The sequence below is a fragment of the Nicotiana attenuata genome, chromosome 10, assembly GCF_001879085.1.
Source record: "Nicotiana attenuata strain UT chromosome 10, NIATTr2, whole genome shotgun sequence".
NCBI lineage: Eukaryota > Viridiplantae > Streptophyta > Magnoliopsida > Solanales > Solanaceae > Nicotiana > Nicotiana attenuata.
In genome coordinates, this window is record NC_031998.1 from 32,397,136 (window position 1) to 32,408,266 (window position 11,131).

Here is an 11,131-nt window from a genome sequence, read left to right on the forward strand (position 1 = left end):
ATTACAGCTAGCTGACCGAACGGTGAAGAGTCCATCAGGTATACTTGACGATGTACTTGTGCAGGTTGGAAAATTTGTGTTTCCGGTAGATTTTGTCATTCTAGACTACCATGTCGATGAAGAGATGTCCATAATTTTGAGAAGGCCATTCTTGGCCACAGGAGAGCTCTGATTTTATGAAACTGGGGAGATAAAGATGAGACCGAATGATGAAGAAATAACGTTCAATGTGAAGAAGTCCATACGGCAACCTAGTGAGTTTGCTAATTGCTCTCTGATTGAAATAGTGGATGTGATTCTGGCGGAGGAAGATGAGGCACTAAATGCAAAGGACCCTCTAACAACCTGCCTCATAAACTTACAAAAGGTAGATGGTGAGGACTTGGCGGAGTGGGTTTTGGCTCTTGAAGGCCAAGGGCACTGGAAAAGAGAGATTGAATTCGAGCCATTACACTTCGAAGAAAGGAAGACCCTCCAGCTAAGCCATCAATCGAAGAGCCACCACAGTTGGAACTGAAACTGTTACCATCTCACCTCATGTATGCTTTCTTAGGACCTAACTCATCTTTACCTATTATTATCTTATCTAGTTCGTTATATGTGCAGGTAGAACAGCTTTTGCAAGTGCTGAAGGAGTGCAAAACTACAATTGTTTGGACCATTGTAGACATAAAGGGTATCAACCAAACATTTTGTATACATAAGATTCTACTGGAAGATGGGCACAAACCTTCCAGAGAACATTAAAGAAGGCTAAATCCCAACATAAAAGAAGTGGTGAAGAAATAAGTGATCAAGTGGTTAGATGCGGGAATCATTTTCCCCATCTCTGACAGCAACTAGGTCAACCCAGTTCAGTGTGTGCCAAAGAAGGATGGACTGACTATCGTGCAAAATGAGAACAACGAGTTGATCTCAATATAGTCACGGGATGGAGAATCTGTATGGACTACAGAAGGCTGAACAAGGACACCCGAAAAGACCATTTTCCACTACCATTCATTGATCAGATGTTAGATAGATTGGCGGGGAGGTCCCAATTTTGCTACTTGGATAGATACTCAGAGTATAACCAGATCTCTATTGCCCCGGAGGATATAGAGAAAACGTCGTTCACCTGTCCATATGACATATATGCTTTTTGAAGAATGTCGTTTGGACTATGCAATGCACCCACCACATTCCAAAGGTGCATGATGGCCATTTTCACAAATATGGTAGAGGACATAATGGAGGTTTCATAGATGATTTCTCATTGGCTGGGAACTCATTCGATGACTGCCTTATGAATCTGAGAAGAGTACTAAAGAGGTGTATTTTAGACTAATATGGTACTGAATTAGGAAAAGTGTCATTTTATGGTACATGAAGGTATAGTCTTGGGACACTTAGTGTCAAGTAAGGGCATTGAGGTGGACCGTGCTAAGGTTGATGTAATAGAGAAGTTGCCACCACTTACTTCCGTCAAGGCCATAAAAAGTTTTCTTGGTCACATCGGCTTCTACAGGCGGTTTATAAAAGATTTTTCCAAAATTGCTAACCCTTTGTGTAAATTTCTTGAAAAATATCACTTCTCCACGATCTCTTCCCAGATGAACAATTGTCATCCACGAACCTTGAGGTAGTGCCATGGTATGTAAATATTGCAAACGACCTGGCAAGCGGTATTGTTCCTTATGACTTGTCCTCTATGCAGAAGAAAAAAAATTCGTGATTTTTGCATGTATTTCTTGGATGAACCATATTTGTTCAGGATTTGTATTTATAACATGATCCGGAGATGTATCCCTGGGATAGACCAAGCTTCTGTTTTGCAAGCATGTCATGCTTCGCCTTATGGAGGCCATTTTGGAGGAGTAAGGACAGCTGCAAAACTGTTGTAGTTGGGCTATTATTGGCTGACTTTGTTTAAAGATGCACATTTTTGGGTGAAGGGCTGTGATGAGTGCTAATGGACAGGGAACATTTCCCGTCCACATGAGATGCCCATGAACCCAATTCAATAGGTGGAAGTATTTGATGTATGGGGAATCGATTTTAAGGGGCCATTTGTCAGCTCATATGGCCACAAGTACATACTGGTTGTTGTAGACTATGTCTTGAAATGGGTAGAAGGTGTGGAACTCCCGACGAATGATGCAAAGGGAGTCATTGGTTTTCTAAGAAAAAATATCTTTACCCGATTTGTCACTCCAAGGGCAATCATCAATGATGGAGGCACCCACTTTTGCAACCGAGCCTTTGCAGTTGTTAGAGAAATATGGAATTCGCCATAAGATTGCCACTCTGTATCACCCACAAACAAGTGGGCAAGTGGAGGTGTCAAACAGTGAAATCAAGAGTGTTTTGACCAAGGCTGTAAATGCTACTCAGACTGATTGGGTGAGAAAATTGATGATGCACTATGAGCTTACCACACTGCATACAAAACTCTTATTGGTATGTCACCCTACAAATTGGTGTTTGGAAAGGCATGTCACTTACCGATGGAGTTAGAACATAGAGCATTCTGTGTATTAAACCAATTAAATCTTGGCACGGAGGCTGCTGGTACGAGTAGAGTCATAGAGCTACCTGAACTTGATGAGTTTCGCTATCATGCTTTTGAGAGCACCCGGTTGTACAAAGAAAGGATGAAGATGATCCATGACAAAAATATTGTGGAGAGGAATTTTAAGCCTGGAGACATGGTACTATTGTACAATTCAAGATTAAAATTGTTCCTAGATAAGTTAAAGTCGCGATGGTCAGGACCATTTCATAATGAGGATGGTAATGAGGAAAAAGTTGTGTCGGTGATTTATTTGAAGGAACCCAAGTTGTTTACCATGAAAATGGTAATAACAATTAAATTTGATTATGGGATTCTAAAAATACGTGATCTATTTTTATGCTGGTTGTTAAGCAGTTGATACTATGTGTGAGACTTAAAAACGAGATAAGAGTTAGGAATAAGGTGATAATCAAACCGATAGGTTAACAATCGGGGCCTCGAGCTCGTCGATTCGGGGCCTCGAGGTCGATTCCGATGCTCGGCTGGGAGCTATCGAAGGCAGTTGGAGAGTGACTAACAGTTATAATAAAATCAACGAAGGCTCTTTATGGCCAATGATGAGCAATAAATGATGAACAATGAATAGAACACAATAAATATTAGCAATAAATGAGATAACGAGACCAAGAGAAAGTGTTAGAGAGCAGAGAGAATGTTCTAGTATATTTTGTATGGAGTCACCAGATGCTCTACAAAATGACAAGGATCCCCTTTATATATGAGAAGAATCCCAAAATAGTACAAAATGCATTAATTACAAAGATATGGAGATGGGACAGCTAGATGACGCCCTGATTCGGGTTTAGAGTAGCCCACTAGACTTTGTCAGCCCTAGCTGTGTGCCTTGGGAACTCCCCATTTCTACCATAGCCGGGGTCAACATTGTCCCAAGGTCGAGCTTCGATGAACCTCGAGGGAGGAAACTCGATCGTAGACCTATAGCCTCGAGCCTTCGAGATGATCTTCTGAGGTGCCTCGATGACGAGGAATTGGACCCTCCGATTTCACCGTATACACAAGTGTTGAGTAAACCTTGAGTATGATTGACTGCGTCGTGCCGCGACGTTAAATCAGGCGCTTTGTGGGAGGCAACCCATTGTAATGTTGTATTCGTCATGTTGTGACGTTAACTAAGGCGCTTGTTGGGAAACAACCCAATTCGTAGTTTATTTTAGCTTAACAGTCCACCAACCAACAACACTACTAACAAGCCTTTCGATAGATAACTCACAAGTTCTAGCTTCAACGACTTAGCCGCAACTTGGATAATCTTAAATACATGTAGATTAAGAGGTTCCCTCATTTAAACAGATAGAAAAACTCCAATTTGACCTTAATTCACCACGAAATATCCTTCCAATGCTGCCATAAGAACAAGGAAGCGAAACTAGCAATCAATTAGGGTTTTTCGACACTAGAATCACTTTAGAAGACTTGAAATCACCTAGGGTTGATATTAAAAACTTGAGGGAATAGTTTACAGAACATAAAACACTTAAAACAACCTCCCACACGAGCTGGAACCACAGAAAAATCAGCAACAACAAGAAGAACAAGAAACTTACTAGCGCCATGGGATTCCCGACTGTTGTTTGCCCTTGTTTGGGTCTTGGATCATGAGAGAACCTTGAGAGAGTGTTTTTAGGTGTCTAGGTTCCGAAGAGAATGAAAAAAATGAGTCAAAAAGGGGTTAACTCATCTCATATATATCAATATATCTCAACCGCCTTTGTGGGCCCCATTGAGAGCTGCTTGCGAGTCTCGCGAAAACGTGAATATCTCTCTACTCCGACATCGTATCGATGAACGGGTTAATGCGTTGGAAAGTACACGTATAGATATCAAATTTGGTGGGTAGATAACCCCATAATTCCAAGTGAATTGGGAGAATATCTTAGTAATAATTGACCTAAAGTTTAAGTAAAATTATGAACGTAAGTTGCGACAACTTTTCTCGACTTTTGTTTCATAACTCATTTGACTTCAATACTTATGATACGGATATTATATGATTCAAATACATTAAAACACGAAATCTTTATAATATTAAGCACCTCTAGTTTTACCCAAAAATACGGGTTACAACATCCTTGATTCGTTTAACTTCTAATACTTGTTAACCACTCTTATACACCCTTGTATCGTTTAATACCAATAGGATTAACTTCTTATCATCTCAAAGATAATCTCTTCTCAGATTTACGTCGACTAACTTACAGTGTGATCTAACGTACGTGAATATGGGATGTAACACCTTCCCCCCTTAGGAACATTCGTCCTCGAATTTAAGGTTTTATGGGGAGTCTAACTCATCGCGGATTCCAACGGAAATTTCTGGCCGAGTTTCCTCTATTAAATAGACACTAGCCAAACCTGCAAGCAGTTAAATCCAACCTATGGCCTCACAAGGCTATACAAAGCATTATTGATATGTACATTATCTGCATATCACCATTTTGTATTAAGGAAGAGTATTCTCAAGAGATTGCTTACCTCATAGAGCCATTTCAGCTTCCATTGTGTCATGCGTTCCCCCGACATCCTCGTTATCTTCAATGTGGAATAGGTAAGGGTATTTAGACTTCATCTCCTCTTCTGCCTCCCATGTCATTTCTTCCATATTCTTGTTCCTCCACAATACTTTGACATAAGCTACATCCTTGGTTCTCAACTTGCGAACATGTCGATCTAATATAGCCACTAGCACTTCTTCATATGATAGATCCTCCGTAACTTTTACATATTTGATAGGGACGACGCGAGAAGGGTCTCCAATACATTTCCTCAACATAGATGCATGGAATAATGGATGGACAAATTCAAATTCGGATGGCAATTCTAACTCATAAGAAAACTGTCCAATTCGTCGAAAAATCTTGTACTGCCCGATATACCGCGGACTCATCTTACCTTTCTTCCCAAAACGTTTAACACCCTTCATTGGTGAGATACTCAGGAAAAACCAATCACCAACCTCAAACACCATATCATGACGTCGGACATCGAAATAAGACTTTTGCCTGCTTTGCGCCGTCCTAAGTCGTTCTTGTATCACTTTCACCTTCTCAATGGCTTGGTGAATCAAATCTGGCCCATATAATTCTGTTTCACCAACTTCGAACCCTCCAACTGGTGATCTACATCTCCACCCGTACAGTGCCACGTATGGGGCCATTTTAATACTGGAATGGTAGCTAGTATTATAGGAGAATTCTATAAGTGGAAGATGGTCATCCCAATTCCCCTTAAAATCTAGAACACATGCTCATAGCATATCTTCAAGTGTCTGAATGGTACGTTCAGCCTGTCCGTCAGTCTGCGGATGGAATGCAGTGCTGAGATTCACTTGTGTGCCTAAACCCTTCTGAAAAGACCTCCAAAAGTTAGTCGTAAATTGAGCTCCTCGGTCTGATATAATAGATAATGGAACACCATGAAGCCTAACAATCTCCTTGATATACAACTTCACATAATCTTCCGCTGTGTAAGTTGTCTTAACTGGTAGAAAATGGGCAGATTTTGAAAGTCGATCAACTATCACCCAGATGGAGTCAAACTTATGATAAGAAAGAGGTAATCCAATAATGAAGTCCATATTGATCACCTCCCATTTCCAGGTTGGAATATCTATATTCTAAATCAATCCAACGGGTTTCTGATGCTCGATCTTTACGTGTTGACAATTAGGACACTAGGCTACAAATTCTGCAATAGACGTTTTCAAGTTATCCCACCAATATTGCTCCTTAACGTCATGATACATCTTTGTCGAGTGGGGATGGATAGAATATTGGGACTAGTGAATCTCAATCATAATCTTCTCTAGCAACCCTGCCACATTAGGCACACATAATCGGCCCTGGTATCTCAGTGACCTATCTCCTACGATCTCAAAAGCCGTAATCTTACGCTGCTAAATGCCCTCTCTCAATTGTACTAAGCTAGGATCTTCATATTGCCGTACTTTTACCTCGGCTACCAAAGTTGATTCTGTTGTATTTTGTACAGTAACAACTCCGTCATCATAGTCTAACATCTGATTCTCATATTGGCCAGCTGATGAAGCTCTTTGGTCAACCCTTGTTTACCTGCCTCAATATGTATACTAAGCTTCCCATTGACTTACGGCTGAGAGCGTCTGCCACAACATTGGCTTTACCGGGATGGTACAATATCTCGACATCGTAGTCTTTCAGTAATTCAAGCCACCTACGCTGCCTCAAATTCAACTCCTTCTGTTTTAAGATGTATTGTAAACTCTTCTGATCTGTGTATATGTTAACATGGACGCCATATAAGTAGTGCCGCCAAATCTTCAAAGCATATATTACTGCAGCCAATTCCAAATCATGAGTCGGGTAATTCTTTTCATGTTTTTTCAATTGTCTCGATGCATAAGCAATCACATTCCCACGTTGCATCAATACGAACCCCAAACCTATAATTGAGGCATCACAAGACACCACATAACCTTTTGTTCCTTATAGGAGAGTGAGCACTGGCGCGAATGTCAATCGATTCTTTAGCTCCTAGAAACTACGTTCACAAGCGTCAGACCGCTGGAACTTGGTAGCTTTATGTGCTAACTTAGTTAATGGTACTGATATAGAGGAAAACCCTTCTACAAACCGCCTATAATATCCTGCTAGCCCCAGGAAGTTGCGGACTTCTGACGGTGTTGTAGGTCTCGACCAATTCTTTACTGCATCGATCTTCTGAGTGTCGACACTAATACCCTCGTCAGATATTACATGGCCAAGGAATGCTACTGAGTTCAGCCAGAATTCACATTTGGAGAGCTTAGCATAAAACTTACGATCCTGAAGGGTCTGTAATATTATCCGCAAGTGGACCGCATGTTCCGCCTCCGAATAAGAATACACCAGAATGTCATCAATGAATACAATCACGAACACCTCAAGATAGGGCCTGAATACACTATTCATAAGATCCATAAAAGTTGTTGGGTCATTTGTTAGCCCGAACGACATCACCAAGAACTCAAAGTGCCTATATCTGGTTCGGAAGGCCGTCTTCGGAATATCCTTCTTCTTAACCCTCACCTGATGATACGCAGAACGTAAGTCAATCTTGGAGAAATACTTGGAACCTTGGAGTTGGTCAAATAGGTCGTCAATCCTTGGAAGTGGATACTTGTTCTTTATGGTAACCTTATTCAACTATTGATAATCGATACATATCCTTAACGACCCATCTTTCTTCCGCACGAACAAGACTGGTGCACCCCAAAGTGAAGTGCTAGGCCTAATGAAGCCCTTATCCAGCAAGTCCTTCAACTGTGCCTTCAACTCTTGCAACTCTGCCAGGCCCATCCTGCATGGAGGGATAGATATCGGTTGAGTGTCAGGCAACATATCAATGCTAAACTCAATCTCCCTTTCAGGAGGAAGGCCTGGAGTTCATCTGGGAAAATGTCTGGAAATTCATTGACCACGGGAATTTATTGTGGAGTAGGCGGCTTTGCCTCCTCATCCCTAACGCGAACGAGATGATAAATGTAACTTTTTTTGAGATCATCTTCCTTGCCTAAGATAGGAAACAAACCTACCTTTTGGTGTAGCAATGTTCCCTTCCATTCAATAACAGGTTCACCAGGAAACTGAAACCTAACCATGTTCGTATGGAAATCAACATTAGCATAGCATGAGGCCAACCAGTCCATTCCTATTATCACATCGAAATCAACCATTTCTAAACTCAAATAGATTCGTCGAGGTTTGATGACTACAAATCATCACGGTGCAACCTCTATATACCTTTCTACCAATCACAGAATCTCCTATCGGAGTGGATATGGCAAGTGGTTTACTTATCAATTCAAGTTCAATGCCAAACTTATTAGCCACAAAGGGTGTAACATATGATAATGTAGATCACGGATCAATCAACGCATATACATCATAAAAACACACACATAATATACATGTAACAACATCCGGAGATGACTCGAGATCCTGTCGACCTACTAGAGCATAGGTTCGATTTTGAGTACCACTCAAACTCGGCACTGCACCTCTACCTCTACCACGACCTGTCGACTGCTGAAAACCCCGTGCTTAAGATCGGACTGATGAGGAAGAACCAGACAAAGATCTAGTCGGTTGAGTTATACCACCACTTCCTCTATTAGGACAATCCCACATCATATCGCCAGGTTGTCCGCAAGAATAGCACGCATCGGAACCTCGACGGCACAGTCCAAAGTGGGCCTTGCCGCACTGATCACAATAGGGTGTTGGGGGTCTCGTCTGACTATTATCCATATGATATTGTGAGCCGATGCTCGTGAACTCTGACCTGAACTAGAATATATAGATCGATCATATTGAGGCCTCTGAAACTATGCAGGAGTGCTAGATACAAGTGGCACCGAACTCCTCAAAGACTGGGGCCTGATACTACCTCTGAAGTCATCAGAATACCCTGCAAATCTCGCCCTCTTATGCTGGCCCCTATCCTGCTCCCTGTCGGCCCTGCTGGCGCTTACGATCCTCTAGTGTCTTGGCATAAGCCTAAATATGGGAAATATCCATGCCCTCCACCAAGGAGGCTGTCGTGCACTTATTTATTATATGTGGTCCCAACCCACTCACGAACAGGTGCACCCTATCGCTCATCTCAGCCACCATATGGGGAGCATACCTTGCTAAAGAATCAAACCGCATACTATACTATCGCACACTCATATTACCTTGTCGAAGATTCAAGAACTTATCACCTTTAGCTCGTCGTATCTCAACTGGCAAGTAGTGACGAAGAGAGGCCTCAGGAAATTCTTTCCACACAACTGGAAGAGTTTTCGGACCCCTGGATATCTCCTAACTATCATACCAGAAAACCACTAAATCCCATAACCGATAAGAAGCCAACTCTACTGCCTCAGTATCACTAGCGTGCATAACCCGCAGTGTATAATACACCTGATCAATAAAAGTTCGCGGGTCCTCCTTGGGGTCTGATCCGGTAAACACTGGAGGGTCAAGATTAATAAAATCACAAACTCTTGAACTAGCCGGTTTATCACCAGCACCTGCATTCTGCCTCTGAGCTTGAGCAGCTACCAATCTAGTCAACAAATGCACCGCACTATGCATATCATGGTCTGTAGTTCCAGACGGAGGAACTGGAGGTATTGGGTCCCTCCTAATATCATCTAGAGGATACGGAGTAGATGAGGTATGAGACGGCATCTCACTTTGAGCCTCACTTTGTCCTACTCTGGCTGGAGGCACCTGACTGGTACCCTCTCCTGCAGTTGTATCAATCTGTCTACTAATCGCTTGCTTCCTAGTCGAAGGCATCGTTGAAAGAAAACAAGGTGAATATTAGAGATGAACACTTACGACTCAAATCTACGCATGATCTAGATTCAGAAAGAAGGTAACAACCCTAGATGTCATTAGCCTCCTGATTATAAATGTGGCGTGCTACACATCCATAATCAAGACTCTACTAGACACAGCTCATAGACAACCCCTAGGACATACTTGCTCAGATACCAAGTTTGTCACGACCCAAACTGAAGGGTCATGACTAGCACCCGGGCCATACTTGTCGAGCACCAACGTACACTTTATCTAACCTTTCTTATTATCACTAAGGGCAGAGGAGATTAACATAAATGGTAGATATGAATCATGAACAACCAACAATGACAGATAATGGCATGAACATACGTAACATGGGCCAACAAGGCTGTCATGAGAGACTATACAACAAAAATCAGCCGACAAGGCAATCCAAACTATACATGAGTTGACATCTGTCTATGAGCCTCTAAAGGAACATAAGTGTTGCAACATTGCTGGAATAGGGCCTCGACATACCCCTAATGTCTATAACAAAAGTGCATACCAAGACCACGGCAAGTTCGGAGAAGGGATCCCGCCAACAATCACTGAATTGGGCAACCTACTGTGGTAGGGGAGCTTCGCCTACCTGTCTATCAGGACCTGCAGCATGACATTCAGCGTCCACAAATAAAAAGGACGTCAATACGAATAAGGTACTGAGTATGTAAGGCAAGAAAGCATAAATAAGAATAGTAATGTAAACAGGGATAGAGAATATACAACCTGTAATATCTGAGTACCTCTGAGGGCTACTGATATGAAATGCATGATACATATATATATATATACACACATAAACTTTAAAAACATATTCCTTTGTGGGCATCATCATCATTATATCGTACCCGGCCATAATAAGCTCAGTAAAAATGTACCCGGCCATCATAAGGCTCGGTAGAATTATACCCAGCTGGGTGGAGCTCGGTAAAGCCAAATTGATCAGTGGTTGCACAATAGGTGTCGTATCCGGCCAACTATAGCGCGGCTCGGTATATAATGCATGCTGGACTCATTGGAATCACATTCTGAACCTTTAGGAGTCACATAAGGTCGGTATCCTCCGTACACGTTATTAGCACTAACTCTTCATCATGAATCTTATAAGAATCATGAAGTACCAACAACATTGATAACATAAGAATAAGAGAAGCAACATCAACATCAATCATTCCATAAGAAGGGAAACAATGTAAGTACTGCTAGC

General features: G+C 41.8%; 1 protein-coding gene across 1 annotated transcript; it reads left to right on the forward strand.

Moving 5' to 3' along the window:
* LOC109233691 lies at window positions 2,212-3,925 on the forward strand. Its single transcript, XM_019399561.1, has 3 exons — window positions 2,212-2,439; window positions 2,544-2,690; window positions 3,866-3,925. The coding sequence occupies exons 1-3, from the start codon at window positions 2,212-2,214 to the stop codon at window positions 3,923-3,925; spliced, it is 435 nt and encodes a 144-aa protein (XP_019255106.1).

Bases quoted from the DNA above. Each gene is read 5' to 3' on its own strand.
- LOC109233691 (XM_019399561.1), top strand. From the start codon at position 2,212: ATGGAGGCACCCACTTTTGCAACCGAGCCTTTGCAGTTGTTAGAGAAA. The intron at 2,440-2,543 runs GTATGTCACCCT...CTTGGCACGGAG, and splicing joins TGCATACAAAACTCTTATTG to GCTGCTGGTACGAGTAGAGT. The intron at 2,691-3,865 runs GTACTATTGTAC...TCATTTAAACAG, and splicing joins ATTTTAAGCCTGGAGACATG to ATAGAAAAACTCCAATTTGA.